We start from the raw sequence: 19747 nt of genomic DNA, 5'->3' as shown, positions 1-19747 counted from the left end.
TTTATTGCAAGATGATATGCAATTCTGATGATCTGTATTATATTTCACATTTCACAACTGATTTGATTTGAACTATAAATTTTCATCTGAAGTAGTTGATACATATTTAAGTCTATAAAATACAAAGTCGAAAATGCAGATTCACGTCAAGTTGTTCTGAATCCTCCTAAAAGTGTTCCAATAACAGACCCAAGTTGCCAGTTTTTTATTTAAATATCAATTCACCTCCCTAGTTGGAACAGCTGCTTTTTAAGTGCCCATTGACCTCCTTCCTGTGTGCTCTGAATGGTCGACAGTTGTAGAGTAATGTGTGATAGGCAGGCCAGGGGATGGCATCCATCCTCTTTTGTTCGCCTTAGGATTCTTCAGCCTGGCAGCCAGTCCAAACTTGCTTGTGTCCTTGGCTCTCCAAGTGAAATTTCTGGCTTTCATATTTACTGTGGGGATTCCCATTGGTCCATACACTGCCCTCTGATGAGACTGTTTCAGGGTTTGACCAAGAAGCAGAGCCGCTGCAATGTTTATTATGGACTAAGGATTTATTACAGGATTTACATTTCATAGTTGGTGGGGTTGGGAAACGAAAGGTCACAGAAGCATCACTAAAGAGCTCTCTTAAAGGACTGGTGTAGGTGGACAGTCAGGGCTTATAGGGTACTCTAGGAAGCAAGCACATGTGGCTAGCAGGGTCAGCCCTGCAGGGGAGTTGGTGGAGAATCTGTACAAAGCCACAGACCTGGAGATAGGTCTGGGCTTGCTCTTGTCATCAAGGTCTATTCTGGGCAGAACCACAGAGGTGGAGTGAAGGAGGACAAGCACACACTGGATGCCAGCATCTTTGTGTCCATCCCTCACTATGTCCAGCTCTGCTAACCTCATGCTGTCTTACTTTCTCAGTCGAGCTCTAAGTGAGGTTGGGACAGAACAATACTTGGACTTGAGGAACTGTGGTAGCAAGTGGGAGGGGAAACCCACCCTGAGACTCCAGTCCCAGGAAGGAAATGCATTTTTATGAGATTGCATTTTATGAGATTGTTCTAGAATCTGTCCATGGAGTCTTTCTTTCTCACTTTGTAAAGTAGGGTTTTTGAGGTTGAATTTATAAAACCCTTGATCTGTGAGATGCCATCCCCATCTGCTGGAAGGGCAGGGCTTTGCCACTTAAAGTGAAGGCTTGATGATGTTTTGAGCCACAGGTAAGACTACTCCCACTGTAGTGTGTGCACTCCACCTTCTGAATGTAGGTGTTGTATTTCTTTCTGACTGAAGAAGCAGCAGGTCCAGTGATGGGAGCTGTGCAGAGGTCAAGGGTCAAAGCCAGAATCTGCACCAAGGAGAGAGTTTCTGCTGTGAAGTGAGAGGCGTGGACTAAGTGGACTCCAAAGTTCCTTTTATTTTTAATATTCTGTGGTTTGTTGTATTTAAATTGTAGTTCTAATTTTGTATTGTCATTGAACTCATAATGTGTGAAGTTTAAAATCTCTTAACATGGATTTTTCTTGTTTAAAAATTTTTAGACTTTTTATTTAGGGAATATTAAATCTTAGTTACCTTACCCTGTTTAATAGCCTGTATGTTTTTCTTGTTTCAATGTGTTTATGGTAAAACATTTGAAGAAAACAGACAAAAAATAATCCTGTGTAATCCCAGTACTCAGGGATAACCATTAACATTTTAGCATACCCAGTATTTTTCTAACATATATATTTATTAAACTGAAAGCTTTGTGAACACACAACATGATGATTTGCTTCTTTCTCTTTTATCTTTTATAATCATTGACTTTTTTTTTGTAAAGATTTTACTTCTTCATGAGAGAGACCTAGAAGCAGGGACACAGGCAGAGGGAGAAGAGGCTCCCTGCAGGGAGCCCAATGTGGGGACTTGATCCCAGGACCCCGGGGTCACACCCTGAGCCAAAGGCAGGGTGAACTATACATTTTCATTTATAGATGCTCAACCACTGAGCCACTCAGGTGCCCCTAGAATCTTTCTGTCAGAGTTACATAGCATTTTACTGTGTAAATAGACACAATATGGGATTCTAAATCCAGATTCATGGAGAAAATTCAGAGAGTCTAGGAATTTGGACAGGTGAATACATCTTTATTTTATCTTTAACCAATGTTTACCTGAAATGTAGTGTTTCTATCTATTGTAAATGTTGGCAACAAATCACAATAGTAACAGGGCCTAATTCTTTGGTAATAATCTTCATCATCCATTGGATGGTCAGACACTTTATATCTGATTTCTTTAGTCATTGCACATATTTTGAAATGTTGTCTATACTCCTCATTACTTCAAAATTACTATTAATTTACATATTTAACATTATTCTCAACATTGATAGGCTTTAGGAGATTTCCAAATTGTTCATGGTTTAAAAAGTTAAGAATTTCAGGGGCATCTTGGTGGCTCAGACAGTTAAGTGTCTGCTTTCAGATCAGGTCATGATCTCAAGGTCCTGGGGTCAAGCCCCACATCAGGCTCCCTGCTCAGTGAGAAGTCTGCTTCTCCCTCTGCCTTTGCACCCTGCTTGTGCACATGCGTGCTCTCACTCTCTGTCAAATAAAATCTTAAAAAAAAAAAAAAAAGTTAAGAATTCCAAACTATTGGAGATCATTTGCTTACATAAGTGTGTATTTTAAACATTAGTAGGAAGTACCTAAAGGTAAAACTTTGGCTACATCTTTGGTTATTTGGACATAGAATAAATCTCTAGAAGTAAAATTCCTTATCAGATAAGTATCTTTCAAAGTTTTGAGTGTATATCAGATCACCTTCCAGAAATCTTGTACCAGAGTCCTCTTTTCCATATTATATGAAAGCACCTACTCCTTTTAAGAATCACTAGCTTTTATATTCTCTAGATCTGCTGTGGTTTGGCACTGTAAGGGTTTCTAATTTGGTGTCACGTTGAAGGAACCTGTGCAAACTCCAGATTTGAACAGCAGAGCATCACACTTCATTGTGTTTTGATTACACTAGTTGTACATGCAACTCAGGCATAGCCTCTGGCAGCATGTTATATTCCAAGACTCTGGATCAGGGTCTTCAAGCCCTCTGTTTCAGATATGGCCATACCAGGAGCCATAAATTAGGTTGAATCAGCAGTGCTCTCGTTTTCCATGGGGAAGAATTAAATTGTCACATTCAAAAATAATACACATAACACGCACATGAGGCAGTGGAATCTTGGAAACACCAGAATGTGAACTTGACATTTTGCTGAAAAATTGGGAGATTTGGGGGAGGATGATAGGAGAGAAGCTATTGTTAAAAATTGAACCCTTGATAGGATGGGATGGGTTTAGTACAAAGCTCCATGGGGACCTAAGTGGTAAAAAGAGAATCCACTAATTTACTGATAAGTCTGAGTTGGGGCAGATATGAGTGCAGACTTATCTAGGAAAGTACCCCAGGGTAGGAGAGAGGCAAGAGAACAGGTGGTTCTCTGGATTTGCATCCCACCTCTGCCACTTAGTAGCTTTGTCACTTTGGCCCTCTCTGGGCCTTGTTTGCTCTCTGGAGAAAAAGGTTTTAACCAACTGTTTTTCTAGATCCCTTCCTGCTTTTCTTTGTGGCCGACTCTTACTTGGTGACAGGGTGTTAGGGGCTTTTGTCCCAGAGCTCTCAACCCTGCCTTTAGTAATTACTTTCTTGATCAATCCTTGCTTAACAGACCTGAATTATGCAGAATGCTCTTACTTGCAAATAACCAAACACCTGATTAGAACTAACCTTAGCATATTACGAGATGTGTTGGAAGGCTCTTGGTATATACCTCACAGAATTGGAAGAAATGGCCGGAAAACTAAGTAAGGACATTGAATCCAGAGCCTTCAATGTTAAGATCCTGTCTCTTTGTGGCCTCTCCCCAAGTGTGGGTTTCATTTTCTCCTTTTGCACAATTGCCCCATTATCTGGGTGGGGAAGGGGTTATGCTTGCCTTCTCTAGCATCATGAAGCCAGGAAATGGTTCTTCTTCCACTATGTCTAATTAGAAAAATTGCAAAAAGGGCAACCCCCAGGTGGCTTGGTGTGAGTTGTGCCCATACTTGGACAAGTCTCTGTAGTCCCAGGAATGGGTTATTCAAGCCCAGGTGGGGTTACATGTTCACCTGTGGACCATCACTAATCAGTGAAGCAGAATCCTGCAGGAGGGTGGCATTTGCCTTTAGGGACCATTTATATGCCATAGGAAGAAGAAAAGATCAAACAAAAACCTGATGTGTGGGAGATTTTTAAAAACATGGTCTGGGAGAACCATGAACAAGGTAGCTGCAATCTTAAAACGTTGGTTTGTATACATCCTGTTGATTTAGAAACAAACAAGGATGCTTGGGTGGCTCAGCAGTTGAGCATCTGCCTTCAACTTGGTATGATCTTGGAATGCCTGGATTGAGTCCCACATCGGGCTCCCTGCATGGAGCTGGCTTCTCCCTCTGCCTATGTCTGTCTGCTTGTCTCCCTTCCTCCCTGCCTCATGAATAAATAAAATCTTTAAAAAACAAACCAATATACCCACAGTGAGATACCCGTTCACACCGATTAAGATGGTCATTGTTAAAACAGTAGAAAGTAGTATGTGTAAGGATGTGGAGAATTTGGAACACTTGTGCATCATAGAATAAAACTAGTGCTGCCAGTATGTAAAGCTGTATGGTGGTTCCCAAAAATATTAAATGTAGAATTACCATCAGAGGTGTGTATATGTGTGTATATATAAAGGAATTGAACCCATATTTGTACAATGGTATTCACAGCTGTACTTTTCACAGTAGGCAACACGTGGAAATAACCCAAATGGCCATTGACAGTTGAGTGGATAAACAAAATGTATATACAATGTAGGAATATTATTCAGCCTTAAAAAGGAAGTATATTTTGATACATGCTACAACATGGATGAACCTGGAACATCCTACAAAGTAAAAAAAAAAAAAAAAGTTGGACACAAAGGACCAATAATATAGGAATCTGTTTCTCTGAGTTACCTAAAGTATTAGAGAATTCATAGAGACAAAGTGGATTACCAGGGACTGAGGATGGGGCTTGTAGGGTTAGTGTTGAATAGGTACAGAGTTTCAATTTGAGGTGAAAAAGTTCTGGCAATACATAATAGTGCTGGTAGGTGCACAAAAATGCAAATATACTTAATGCCTCTGAATTGTATACCTAAAAATGGCCAGAATGGTAAAATTTTATTTATAGTTTATTACCACAGTGAAAAATATTTTAAAAATACAACATACTTCTTGCATATTTAATTTGATATCTAAATAATCATCATAAGTAAAGTAGCCAGTGGAATAAAAATAGATGTATTTAATACCTGTTCTCTATTTAAAAATACATAAACCCATTCTTGAACATTAGGACACTTTTTCATTGTTCCTCTTTATTCCTTGTATTTCTAGTCTGCTTCTCCTGTGAAATTTTATCCTAATGTATTTTATACTTACGAGTCTTGTCGATCATAGGTTATTCTTCTTTGTAACAAAAACAGTACATAAATTGAAATTTTAAATTATTTTCTGTGACTAAAAGGCTATAAGTATCCTGGATTGCTGTAGCCTTGGTTTGCTAGGACAGTTGATTAAGACAGTCTAAATGTTACAAATTTTCATGAAATTTTCTTTAATGATTGTTTATTGGAAATGCTTCTTAATGAGATGAGACATTTAAAAAACCCATGTAATTTTAGAAGACTCACTTATTGCTGGAATGACTCAGAGTTTTCAGCACCAAATATATTCCTATTTTTTTTTGCTTTTTTATAGATCTGTGCTCTGAGTAAACTTATTCACATAAATAAAAAGATGGGAAATGAAGGAGTTATTAGAGCAGTGTCTTTCAGCTTGAACTCCTCAAATTCTCTGCAAAAAATCAGACATCTGTCATTATTTTTAGTTTTGTACTTGCTGACAGTTCCATTCACTCCTTCATATTTGTGACAAAGGAGGAACTGGAACCCGTCTAATTTGTGAAAAGATTTGTTACCTAAGTCATCAGTTATTGAATTTCTCAGTTTTTTGAAAGTATACCAAGAGTGCTTTATGAAGGTCTTAGATAACTAGTATGTCTGTCATTCTTTGACTTAGAGACCTTGTTTACCTCCATTTACCTAAAGGGTCGAGAAAATTGTTAATTTAAAAATACACCTTTGCCACTACAGTATCTTAAAACACTATTTACCTTACACTTGCTTTAAGGTATGTATTGTCAGTATTTGGGTCTATAGATTCTAACATGCTGTGCTTTTTTTTTTTTTTCATGCTGTGCTTAATAGAAAATGTCAGCCATAAAATCTAATGAAGTCCGTTCTTGCTGTCAAACCACTGAGTTCAGACTTACCTTTTGTCAGAAGTCTTGCTTTATTTTCCCCAACATTCTACTATGAATGTTTTCCAACATAGAGAAAAGCTGAATGAATTATGAAGTGAATACCCATCATACCTACCACCCAGATTCTGCAGTTGACACTTTGTAAGTTTGTCTTACCACATACCTATTTATCCGTCTCCTTAACCATTCATTTATCACTTCATTTTACTTTGACCATACATTTCAAAGTAAGTTGCAGACATGGATATTATTCACCCCTAAATACTTCAGTATGCATATCATTAATGTTCAGTATTTGTTTACAATTTTTTTTAGAGATTTATTTATTTATTTATGATAGGCATAGAGAGAAAGAGAGGCAGAGATTCAGGAGGAGGGAGAAGCAGGCTCCATGCTGGGAGCCTGAAGTGGGACTCGATCCCGGGATTCCAGGATCGCGCCCTGGGCCAAAGGCAGGCGCCAAACCGCTGAGCCACCCAGGGATCCCCTGTTTACAGTTTTTTGAGGTAAAATTTCTACATAGTGAAATATAAAAATCCTGTATGGATCACTAGATGCATCCTGACAAATGCACACACCCAACTCTAGGTCCCATCAAAATGTAGTATATTACCATCCTCTCATAAAGGTTCCTCCTGCCTCTTCCTAGTTAGCTCCCTCCACTCTCCTCCTCTACCTCCCCCAGAAGTAACCACCAGATTTCTTTTCACCATATATTAGTTTTGCCTGCTCTAGAACTTCAAATAAGAGTATGTAGATATGATTCCATTTATGTAAAGTTTCTTTCAATGTAATTATTTCAAGATTCCTCCATGTTGCATCTATTAGTTTATTCCTTTTGGCTGCTGGGTCATATTCCAGTTGATACATCAGCCACATTTTATTCCTCTGTTGATGGTCATTTGATCTGTCCCCGGTTTTGGTGATTATGAATAAAGCTGTCACCATTCGAGCACAGACCTTTTTGTAAATCCATGCTTTCATTCCTCTTGGTTGAATAACTAGGAGTGGAATTTCTGGGTCATAGAATAATGTTATGCTTAGTTGATAAGTGTGCAGACCTTTTTCAGAAGTGATTGTACTGCATATAATAATGCACGGAAGTTCTGATCTGCAACATTAACTAAATGTTGACAAAATGTGGAACTAGTCTTTCTAATTTTATCTGTCTGGTGGGTGTGTAGTAGTTCCCTGTGGTCCAATTTGCATTTCTTTGACTAATGATGTTGAGCACTTTTTCAAGTGCTGTTTGACCAGTTATTTGTCTTTGTGAAATGCCTTTTCAGTATTTTGTGCCCTTTTGAAAAACACTTTTTTCTTTTGCTTTTGAGTTAACATTTCCTATATACTCTCCATACTAGCCATCTATCCGATATGGTTTTGGATATTTTCTCTCATTTTGTAGCTCGTCCAGTTATTTTCTCAATGGTGTCTTGATGAGCAGAAGTTTTTAACTTTGATAAGCTCAGTTTATCAAAAGTTTTTTCTTTTTTTTAGGATTTTATTTAGAGAGTGCACAGGCATGCCCATGTGTGCAGGAGCAGAGGAGCGGAGCAGAGGGATAAGAAGCAGACTGCCTGCTGAGCAGGGAGCCTCCATCCCAGGACCCTGAGCTCATGACCTGAGCCAAAGGCAGATGCTTCCAGGCTCCTCCCAAAGCTTTTTTTTCTTTTCTTTCTTTTTTTTTTTTTTTTTTTTTTTTTTTAAGATTCATTCATTCAGAGAGAGCGCAAGAGAGGCAGAGACACAGGCAGAGAGAGAAGCAGGCATCATACAGAGAGCCTGATGTGGGACTCGATCCAGGGTCTCCAGGATCACAACCCGGGCTGCAGGCGGCGCTAAACCGCTGTGCCACCGGGGCTGCCCTTTTTTTTTCTAATGATCATTGCTTTCTGTATCCTCCATAGGAAACCTTCGTCTGTGCACTCCTCCCACCCCAAGTCACAAAGATAGTTTATAGTTTCTTAGAGAAGCTTGTTTTAACTTTTTAAAGCCTCTGATCCATATTGATTTAATGCTTGTATATGGTGTGAGGTACGGGGTCAAGATTTATTTTTCTCCCTGTGGATCTGTGGTGGTTCCAGTACTGTGTGTTAAAGGGTCTTTCTCCACTGAATTACTTGAAGACCAGATATATTATTGGGCTTGTATTGACTTGTATTGACCATGTGGATTGCTTTGGTGGATAGCTATCAACTTTTTTTTTTTTTTTTTTTTTTTTTAGCTATCAACTTTTTGACAATATTTAATCTTTCAGTATATGAACATGGTATATGACATTTTGGAATCTCTAAACATTGTTAGTATTTAAGAAATAGGATAGAAATCACTTTTTACTATCATGGAAATAATTTGTGGAATTTATTTAGAGATTATTAAAAGCAGTCAAGGCTAAAGCCAGTGATCCCATTTTCATGGTGGGACATAGAAAGTGAATTGGTTGTCTTTCATACCTTAATCTGTAATGTGATTTAACATATAACTAAAATCATATGTAAGTTTTCTCTGAATGTCTTAGCCCCGTGTATGTTCTCTCACCTCAACTATTGTTTCACTTATTAGCACACAGATTAAGAATAAATTATTCCCTAGAGTGTGAACTTCTGAGGAGTTGTGATTAATTCAAACTTAACCTTTAATGTTTGATGAATAGTGTAAGAGTAAGTTAATAAGTAAGCCAGGACCTGAAGATTGGCTTTGATGTGAGAGGCCAGAGGGAGCAGTTGAAGGTACTTGTTCAGTGGAGCGAACACCATGAAGAAAGTGGTGTTGAGTAAGAATGGGGTGAATTGCCTGGAAGACACAATCTGGGGTAGAAAAACCCTTCTAAACTTGTGCTACTCAGAGTGTGGCCAGCATACCAGTACTGTTGACATCTTTTGGGAGTTAAAATTGCAAGTTCTGGGCTTGACCCAGACCCACTAAATCTGAATCAGTGTTTCAGAAAGATTCCCTAGTCATTCGTTTGCCCCTTAAAGTTTGAGGAGGACTACTCTGGAGAAGCTTGCAGTTCCCCTGGCTTATGAGTGATTAAGGGCCATAGTTCAAACAGAGGAGTTTAAATGATCTTGACACATGGCTGACTTTTTGCATGTTTGTACTTTATCTTTAAGTTATTAAAATGGATTTTCAGAATCATCATTTTGGTTTTCTGGATTTTTGGGTGAGAAAATTGTCTTTCAGACAGTCATTTAGAAATACATTATTAGAAATGCTACATTATAGGCTTGTTAAAACCTTAAGAACTATAAATCATTGACTTAAGTAGACTTGTCTGACTATAAAGTTAGTCATTTGAAAGAATGTAATGGGGACAAACAATCCAATGTCCTATCTCTGCTATTCGCGAGGACTGTAATTTGGGAGTGAAGCTGAGATTTTATAAAAGAGCTCAAGTGTGGTTGCTAAACAAACTATAATAGTGTGCTGCTTTCAGGTCAAAAGAAGGAAAAGAAAGGAGAGGACAGATTTTATTTTGCATTGTTATAATTGTATAGTAACTAAAGGAAAATCCAATAGCAGCCTGCTAACTTCACACATTAGCTGTTCTTATTTTTCTGTGTTCCTTTACCAAAATTTCCATCAGCATACAGAATTTTCACATTGTTCTACTTATGGTATTAGATGCACCTTTGCTTATGTCATTTAACATGGTTTCCTCCTCTCCAGCTCCTCCTCCAGCTATCCCTTCTCTTTCTCCTCTTCCTCTTATCCCTGGCCTCTCTGGCCTCCATAACTCTGATGTCTGGTTCATCCCAGGCCCTTTAGCACATTGTTTCCTGTTTAAGAGTTCAGATATTCCTCGTTGCTTGACTGAGTGTCAGTTTGAGGTACCAACCTCTCTTCTCCCTTGGTTTGGCTCCTACAAATACACCTTGCTTACCTTCTTCCCTGTCACCTCCTCAAAATTAGGTCTCCTTTTTCCTAGAATCAGCTTGTGATCTTTTCTCTGAAGCCAATTCAGGTGTCCAATGGGCCTCAACTAACTTCTTGCAGTCACCATCTGCCTTGTACTATGGTGCCTGCCTTCATGGTTTCACAAGTGAGGGCCTCCTAGCACTGTTCTTGTCTAACTTCCTGTACTTGCCAGATGCTCAGGAATGGTGGCTGCAGTGGACCCTAAGAAATTCTGTGCTAGAGTTCTGCTGGCAGAGAAGTCCTGAGAGGACAGACAGGTTCTTAACAAAGATGGAGAAGCTGATGAAGCCACTCCAAGGTCTGGAGCCAGGGTCCCTGGTTCACCTCTGCATCTTGAGTCGGCCAAGGGATGCTGTATTTTAGATTGTTGCAAACTTTGAACTTTGGGTCAGTTTATTTATCCCCTTATTAGTTGGCTGCTAAGAATTTGGGAGATTAACCGTAAAGAATATAACTGACATTTTCAAAGGGAAATTATTTTAAAATTTTGAACCAAAGTAAAAACAATTTTTTTTAACCAAGTTAAACTTAAATCAGAAGCTTTATGTAAGTATGGATAAAGGAAACTGTAGAAAAAAGCATTTAAGCTGAGAGACATTGTTCAATAGATTGCCTTAGAATGAGAATTTTCACTTCGTCTTGCACTGGTTACCAGTATTTAAAGTACTTCAGAGTGCCTAGTTGGTGCTTGGCAAAAAATTTTGAATAGCCTTTAGTAAAAATGGGCAGACTCCCGTCCAGCATCTACTGTGAGCTTGAGAAGCAGAGAAAAGCTTTTGCTTTTTACCTCTTACTTCGTGTATTAGCCTGTGTTGACAGTATTTTTCAAACTGTCTTTCAATACAGAGGAAAGAGATGGAGCAGAATGGGTGAGTCTAGAGAGATGGGATCAGGCGGTCATTGGAAAGGAGGCATTTTGAGTAAAATGTTTCTGGAGGGGCACCTGGCTGGTACAGTTGGTATAGTGTGTGACTTTTGATCTCGTGGTCATGAGTTCAAGCTTCATATTGGGTATAGGGATGCCTTAAAGAAAAAAGTCTGTTTGAGTAAAAGGTTTCTGAACACAACTGGCCATGGTTAGAGTGATCATGCCTACCAGTTCACCTACAATCTCTGCTTGCTGTCCTTTTTGTTTTAATTGAAGTATCATTAACATACACTGTGATGTTAGTTTCAGATGTACAGCCTAGTGATTCCACAGTTCTGTATGTTAGTGCTCAGCACAGTAAGCAGTGTCACTGTCTAACCCCTACTACTTTACTAGTATTGTTGAGTATCCTATGCTGTACTCTTCATCTCTAACTTATTTTAAAACTGGAAGTTCATCCTGGTGTGATTATTAAAATTTACCCCCTTTCTCAGAAATGCCTTGGTTTGGAGGATAAATTATATGGTCACCTTACTGAAGATACTGATAAAATACTATGCCAGGCAGTGTACCAGACATTTTATGCGATCCTGATGAAAAGATACTCAGAGATGCTAAGTAACTTGGCCGAAATCACAGTGGCAGACCTGGTGAGCAAAAGCAAGATCTATCAGACTTTTATTTATTTTTTTTATATAAGTATTTTTTTAATTTATTTATTCAGAGAGAGAGAGAGAGACTGAGAGGCAGAGACACAGGCAGAGGGAGAAGCGGGCTCCATGCAGGGAGCCTGATGCGAGAGACTCGATCCTGGGTCTCCAGGATCAGACCCCGGGCTGCAGGTGGCGCTAAACCGCTGCACCACCGGGGGTGCCGTATCAGACTTTTAAAGCTATTCAATTTTTCCCAGTCTGCTACATTAAGCATTTTAATGGGTATGGGCTCCATTGATTTTTTTTTTCTTTTTTTTTTTTTTTTGATCTAGTGAAGGAATCCTGCAGTGGTAGTGAAAGCCTTTTTCTGGAGGAAATGGTAGAATGGAAATTGTCTGGATAAGGCCAGGGGTGAAGCTTGTAGCAGGGATGCTGGGCGGGAAGGTCGGGTTGTGTTTAGATTCTGGAGCATCCAGATGTGTGTAGCCGTCATTGTCCTTAATGAGCCCTGCTGCCTGGGCCTGGGTCTGTTAGCTCAGGGTGTGAAGGTTGTGGAAGTTGTATAGATAGTATCGCTCAGACTTTTATGTGCATAGATATCAACTGGGAATCTTGTTAAAATCCGTAGATCCGCAGATCAATTCCGTAGGTTTCAGGGAGGGGGCTGAGATTCTGTGTTTATAACAAGTTTCTGGTGGTACTTCTAGTGTTGGTCTGTCACATGAGACTTTGGGCAGCAGTGTAGTTGGTGATTAGATTCTCTTTGCCAGGGGCATGGGGGTAGTCACAGACACAAATACTCTCATTTTAGAGGTTGGGGGGCAGTAGCTTCTAGGCATAGGAGGCCTCACCGTGAGGTGGAAGGGACTAAATGGATAGCTGGTTTATGGGACATGGGTACTTAAATGTGGATTGTCTTAAAGGTAGCATTACATTTTTGTAATTAGTACATAAAAATAATTTTTAAAGTATATCCTTAGTTTGTGTGAAGGGTGAACATAGAGAAGCAGGAGGGAGTGAGTGTTCTGGGGTGAGGACAACAGCATGGTACAGTGGTGAGCAGGGCTTTAACAAACAGGGAGCAAGCAGAGTATCTACAGCCAGACAGGAATAACGTGGATGGATGACACAGCAGCAAAGCTCTCTAAAAAAAAAAAAAAAAAAAAAAAAAGAGAGAGAAAGAAAGAAAGAAAAACATGGAAAAAAAACACCTCCAAGGGGAGGAGTCCCTGCTATGGACTGGTCACTTTTCCCCTCTCTGCTCTGCCTGAGTGCCTAAGGACGTAAGGGTAGACAGTGCAGGTGGCTCTGTCTGGCTTCTCCTGTGGCTAACAGCATAATCCCTGCACCGCCCATCTGGGACTCTGTCGGATGGTCCCAGGTGGGCCTGCTGCCTGTATCTGGTTACTACTTGTGTAGCATGGGAGGAGACTCGAGGCGAGGTGCTACCAGCCTGGTCTGGGTGCCAGCGGCCTGTCTGCTGAGGCTGGGATTTTTGCTCTACCCTCTTTTTTTGGTGGGGAAGCCTTGTGACTACAGGTCATGATGGAAAGGGACTGATATAGGCGAGCACATTGGCAAAGAGCAAATGGCGGAGGTTCTGGAATCTCTGGGCAGAGCTGGACTTTGTGGCCGGAGCTGTGAGTGGCACAGAAGCAGGGCCTTAGCCCTGGGCAGCACCCTGAGTGAGACATCAGTGAGCCTCCCAGCTGGCCAGTGTAGCTCTGAATGCTCAGAAGGTCAGGGAAGGGTGTCAGCAGGGCTGGGTAGTAGGAGCCCCTGAACACTGGACACCCAGAATGCTGGGACTGCTTCTCTCCTTTCCACGTCTCTGAAACTGTTAGTGTGGCCCCAGTCTGTCCCTGTGGGTGCAGGAGGGAAGGGGAGCTGGACCTAACCTGTGTGTGCTCCTGACTTGTGCCCATCCTGTTGGGGTGCAGAATTGTCCTGGTCAGGGCACAGCTTATGCCGCATGTGGGTTATGGGACACACCTGAGCAGCCCAGTGACTCCCTTCCCTCTGCCAAAGCTGACCCCTTTTCTCTGTGATGAACTGTTGTAGACAAGCCTGTAGCACCAGGTGGTGGTCCCCAGGGTCCAGGTGTGCAGTGTTTTCCTGAAGGTTATCCCATTCCTCAGTGGTAAACACTGCTGTGTCAGGGTGCTGCTTAGGGGCCACTTGGAGCACATAGATTTTTGCTAGCAGGATTGTGAAGCTTTGCATTGGGCTGCAAAACCAGGGCTTGAGCAAGCAGCTGGAGAGAGTCCAGGACTGGAGTGTTTTTGGGTTTGGGGGTGGAGAGCAGAGGGAGGGGAAGGGAGGGGCAGGAGGGCAGAGCTACACGAGCAGGCAGTCGGCTGCTTTGGCTTTGCTGTCAGCAGAGAGGACTTCAGTCGTGCCCGAGGGCCGCTTGGCCACCATTGCTGGAGACCGGAGGGCGCTGCCTCAGAACCCTGACTTACCGGCACTGCACCCGGACTGTTCCAAGTAGCTGTTGTGCTATCTTTTCCCGGGGAGGCAAGTCTCCTCCCTGTCGTCCCCTCCTGCTCCTCCCCCATTCTGTGAGGGATGATGCCGCTCTCTATTGCACGGCTCAGCCGGCTGATGTCACTGGCAGCGGGAAGCATCAGCAGCCTGATCACATGCTGGCCCAGTCTGTAATGCAGACGGGATAGGGGTGTGTTTGTGGGGAGGGGGGCTGTATGGCAACTGCTTTTGCTCTAACGCCCCCAAAAGTGCAGAGGCAGCGGCCACAGCATCCAGCCAGCTTGGATGTCTGCTCCTTGGGCTTGGGGAAACTATTATTAATAATATTTATTGTTGATAATACTGGGGAAAACAGCCCTTAACTCTGAGGTTTCTGCTGTCCTCCTGTCCAAAGCAGACTTCCAGGACTCTGAAGAAACAGTTGCAAGCAGGATGCTTTTCCCCACCTCTGCGCAAGATTCTTCCCGGGGCCTCCCAGATGCAAATGACTTGTGCCTTGGCCTGCAGTCCCTCAGTCTCACAGGCTGCGACCGACCCTGGAGCACCCAGGACTCGGATTCCTCAGCCCAGAGCAGCACACACTCGGGTGAGTGCCAGAAAATGAGTTGGCTGGGGGAGGGGGGGGGTGTATGGGGTGGTGAGCGAAGACATCCACAGCAACAGTTGTTCTTTTCCCCTTTGCATCACTCCCCCCCCACCCCAATACAACATGGAGCTGTTTTGCAAGAGATGGAAATGCTGGCTGTGAGTGTGGCAGGACAGATGGTTGCTTGTAAAGGCAGGCATGGCTTTTCCACTTACCCTGATAAATTCCCTGGAGTTATTAGTCTGCACCTGGGGTAGCCCTGAGAAGGGTCCCCAAGGTGACAGTCTTAATGCAGAAAAGATCCAGCTAACCTCCTCGAGCCCAGGCCTGTCTTGGAGATGATGAAGCAAAACACTTTTAGGTGGGGGAGGGGACCAGAGGGGCTGATCCCTGGATGTCCAGATTCTGTTTCTCAGTGGTTTTTAAAACTAGGGACCTGTATACGAGGATAGGTGGTCTCTGAATTATGGCAGGGGAATAATTTTAACCTCAGGTGAGGCTGGGTGGCACTAGGATATTGGAATTGACTTACCATCTGGGTGAGAGTCTTGACCCTGGAAAGAGATAGGCAGGGTCAGTGGGGTGGAGTAAGTCTAAGCTGCAGAGCCTTTGTTTTTCTTTGTGTGAAGGGCAACCAAATGGATGGAGGAGGAAGAGCCACTCCCCTTTAAGACCCTGGACCCCTTATTGCGTTGAGAGGATTTGATGGGGACAGATTGAAGGGGCTTCTGGGCAACCCCTTGAGCTGCTTCTGGCAAGACCTTCCCAGTGCCCGTTCATTACCTTCTTGTGGTACACAGGGGACGGTTGACCAGACCAAGTCTTGGAGTATTCAGCAAGAAATGAACTTAGGAAATATGATAGGTAACTTAAAATCCATGTATTTTGCTTTATATAAATTGTGTCTTAATAAAAAGAGTACTAGCAGCAGATACTTTAGGAAGATGGAAAGGTAGTGGAGGTGGGGCAGCCATTTGCTGTTGGTGCTGATCGTGGGATTCACTGAGCCTGCTGTCCTTCCTCGCCTCCCCCACTCCAGAAACTGGCAGTCATGGCAGCAAGGTACTGTCTTGTTGATTTCTCTGGCCTCCACCCTATTTGGTGCAGGTTTTTTTTTTTTTTTTTTTTTTTTTTAAGAATGCTTTGCAGAGCCTGGGACTGTTGTTGTGTCTGCTGGCATTTTAATGGCCAGTTGTTTCAGCAAAATCCCATTTGAGGGTAGGGGGTTGGATTTTTTTTTTTTTTTTTTTTTTTTTTAATTTGAGGATGGGAAAGAGCTTTGCCCTAAATAACTAACTCTGGGTCAAGGTAGAGTTTCTTGAAGTTATTGGCCTTCAGTTGAGGCAGGTTTATCCAGAAAGGTTGGTAACTGCCCTGTTCCTCTGGGCAAGTAAGTGTGGTATCCTGTGCCTGGAGATCATGGCTACGAGGCCGTGGTCTCTGCTTTTATGTGGTACTCTGAAGTCGACCCAATTGGCCTATGAAGCTGACCTTGCTCTCACTCCTACTGTATCTGACCAGAAGACAGAAGAGCTCACAGAGGAGGTGGGCATCTGTCTGTGGTGATCCATGTTTGACTAAGGCACCGTCTTTCACTGATACCAGCTTGGGGCGTGGCCCTGCCTTGTCTCTGGTCTGTCTTAACTACAGGGGTCCTTCTGAAAAGTATTACAGCACATAAAATTGCAGGAGGACCCAATTTGGGCCTTGGAAAGCATGGCCTGAAAGCTACTGTGAAATTGGGCTGTAAAAAAAATAGGATGGACCTGGCCGTAATTTCTCTGGCTTCCATACTACCTGAATGTCCTGTGCTTACAGCTACTTGTCTCCAGAATAGGGATGGATTTATTTCTTGACCTTTCATCTCAGGCACTTTATTGATAAATATTACATGATTTTGTGGATCAGGGAGGGACTTCAGTATGTGGCCCTAGCATTCATAGGGACCAGAGGGTTGCCCCAGTGGTATGATCTGGCTATGGGCAGGGCTGGCGTGACTGTGTCTTTCTTTCTGAGGCTTAAGGACACACGCATCCCTAACACTCGTGATGTTCTTGAATTTTGAAGCTTTGGTGATGGCCACCGCTCTTCTTTCTCTGAGCTCTGGGCCTTCTCGGAAAGCCCACATGAGGGTACTGCCTACTGGAGTAGGATGTAGCCCTCCCACCAGCCAGCTGCAGTGCCAGATTGGGCACCCTTGCCAGCAATGCGGGAACATGCAGCCCACATTCCAGTGCCTACACTGCCTTCCCATCTGAAGATCAACTAGCTCACTTTATTCAGGGAGGGAGGAGGTATTTCAATAGCTCTGGACAGTCTGGGAGTTATCCTTGCATACAGCATGGTACTGGGCTGTCTCTGTGGAGCACAGCCCATTCCTTGGGCTCTCCGTGGTGATATATTGCCCCACACAGCTATGGCTTCACATTTGACCATCTCCTGCCACTGTTAAGTATTTAGCAATGTTGGGGGCAAGGTTGGAGATAGCAGGGCCCTTGACTGAAAATCCTGGCTAAATTTATCCAACAAGCATTGAATCCTGGCTGTGAGCCAAATACTAGGTTAGACACTAGAGGTACATTGGTGAATAAAATCCCATGACTATGAAGGGAAAATAGGTGAGAAAAGTATACCAAATGCAACATAATAGTTGCTACAATGGGTGCTTCCATTTTCTCCCCTAAGGATTTGGTGTGTGTTTGTGTGTGTGTGTGTGTGTGTGTGTGTGTGTGTGTGTATAGGGACAATCTTTCATTGGGTTCTCAGCATGAGGCTGGTACCTGGAGACCTTTCTCAAGGGGCTTGGGTCTTTCTGCTACATGGGTTCCATTGGCCTCAGAGGGTCTGCATGAAGACCCTGAAGTGGAATCTGGTTTTGAGATTTGTGCCTGCGAGGCCAGCGTTGGTTGGGATATGGCACTTCGTGGAGTCCCTCCCTCTAGGCTATGCCTACCTTGTGGCCTCACCTCTTGATGGGAGGGGAGCCCTTTGGGAAAAATGAATGTTAGAGGTGGATTTTTCCCTGAGACCCCAGTGTCCAGCACTACCTTTGTCTTCCTGGCAGTGTCTTAAGTCCTGTAATGGAACAGCAGGACTCTGAAAGCTGTCCTCAATACCTCAGGATGGGGGATAGAGTGACTAATAACCACCACTATCTACCAGCTGCTTCCTATGCAAAGTCCATCATGTGATTTTAATGCTTGCAGAGTCCTGTGAAGCAGGTATGGGCATTACTTCTATTGTAAAGGTGAGGAGGTAGGCTCACAGAGGTTGTGAAATACCAGAAATCACAAAGCTGTCAGGATTCTACCCAGGTCTCTTTGGTTCCAAAACTCTTAAGCTTTCTGTTACATCTGTGTTTCTGTAAGCAGAACTCTAACATGTTGGACAAGAACTCTTCTGTTAAAATACCTCCACGCACAGCCCTGGGGCTGTCCGGCCAGAGATGGTGAGTTCCCTTGCTGAGACCCGTCAGGGCCAGGTTGTGCAGTGGACAGTTCTGACTCCTCTCCACCTGAGTCTCTGCTCATCAGCAGCACCAGCTAATGGCTGTCTTCCTGACTCCCCCCAGGGACTCTGGCATGCAGCATTACTCAGCAGGAAGGGGGTGCCCTAGAATCTACTTTGGGGGGCCTGGAAACAGGGACTCCTAATGAATGCCTTGTACCAAAGCCCAGCAGGTAGACCAGATGCTCAGTGGAAGGATGCCAGAGACCATGTCTTGTTTTCTCTTTACAAGTCCCTCAGAGATTAACCTGTCGATCTTCTCTGGTTTCTGCCCACCTGCTGACCAGTCAGGTTATGAATGGAATGTTCCCCATGCTGTGTTACTTACAAGGTCCCTGTTGGTGGGCACGCAGGATCAGCCTGGGATGAGAGGGGAGCCCTTGGTACTTTGCTTCTGCCACTGCAGTCCTTCCAAACAGCCTTTCTGAGGTGACATTCAGAACAGAGTTGTACTCCTCTTCTGTAGAACATGGATTTCCTGGGCCTAAGTTCTGCAAATCTAACTCAGTTATCTAGTTCATCACTATTCTATCCCCAGCATGTAGCACAGTGCCTGGCTCGTGGCTTTTTATAAGGAACCTTTTTTTTTTTTTTTTTTTTTTTTAAAGATTTTATCCATTTATTCATGAGAGACACAGAAAGAAACAGAGACACAGGCGGAGAAAGAAGCAGGCTCCATGCAGGGAGCCTCATGTGGGACCTGATCCTGGGACTCCAGGATCATGCCCTGGGCCAAAGGCAGGTGCTAAACCACTGAGCGACCCAGGGATCACCAGTAAGGATCTATTGAATGAACGATGAATGCTGAGCCACTGTGGTGTTAATCCTGGGTAGTTTTGAACTGTAGAATATGGTCAAGGTCTCTCCCATTCTTCTGCCTCCTACTTGTTATGGTCAGCTGGATGGATAGATTTTTTTCAAAAATCAGTATCTCTGAACCTCCATAGCTTCTACGGCATGAAGATGCATTTACAGAAAATTTTGTCATACACTGGAACATGAATTCTATCACGGGGTCAGGTAGTCTGCTGAGGAATAGCTTTCAATGCAAGAGAGGAGGGAGGGCCGGGGAAGCAGGGTGCCTCCTAGGTGAGAAAGAAATGGGTAGGAGAGAGAGTGTGCTGACCTTACATGGGACTTGGGTATATCATTTCTTTAGGTAATGAAACTTGTCCAATGATCAAGATGGGAGAAAGGCTATATTTGGTACCACCTTGGACCTGTGGGATCCAGAGTCAGTAGAGGCACTGACACTCTGGAGACTGCCACTTAAGTTGGGGTATGGTGTATAGTTGCAGCATTGGAGTTCTAGGCAAAGAGCAATCTGTTGTTATACCTAGAATGAGTGCTGCCCTCCCCCTTCCTACCTCTGTGCCT

General features: G+C 43.0%; 1 protein-coding gene across 13 annotated transcripts in view; it reads left to right on the top strand.

Moving 5' to 3' along the window:
* CPEB1 (cytoplasmic polyadenylation element binding protein 1) overlaps positions 1-19747 on the top strand; it is a 94382-nt gene that overhangs the window by 52724 nt on the left and 21911 nt on the right. For 7 of the 13 annotated variants that reach the window (XM_038532936.1, XM_038532930.1, XM_038532926.1 and 4 more), the window contains exon 3: positions 14672-14863. In XM_038532936.1, coding sequence (XP_038388864.1) covers positions 14710-14863 — 154 coding nt within the window. In that variant the 5' untranslated portion in view covers positions 14672-14709. Of the gene's footprint in view, positions 1-14156; positions 14308-14356; positions 14468-14671; positions 14864-19747 lie in introns of those variants that run through there. The other 6 variants (XM_038532927.1, XM_038532929.1, XM_038532931.1 and 3 more) reach the window with 4 other exon arrangements.

The sequence above is a fragment of the Canis lupus genome, chromosome 3 (assembly GCF_011100685.1).
Source record: "Canis lupus familiaris isolate Mischka breed German Shepherd chromosome 3, alternate assembly UU_Cfam_GSD_1.0, whole genome shotgun sequence".
Taxonomy (NCBI): Eukaryota; Metazoa; Chordata; class Mammalia; order Carnivora; family Canidae; genus Canis; species Canis lupus.
The sequence above is the reverse complement of the archived record's forward strand: the minus strand, read 5'-3'. Positions and strand labels throughout refer to the sequence as shown.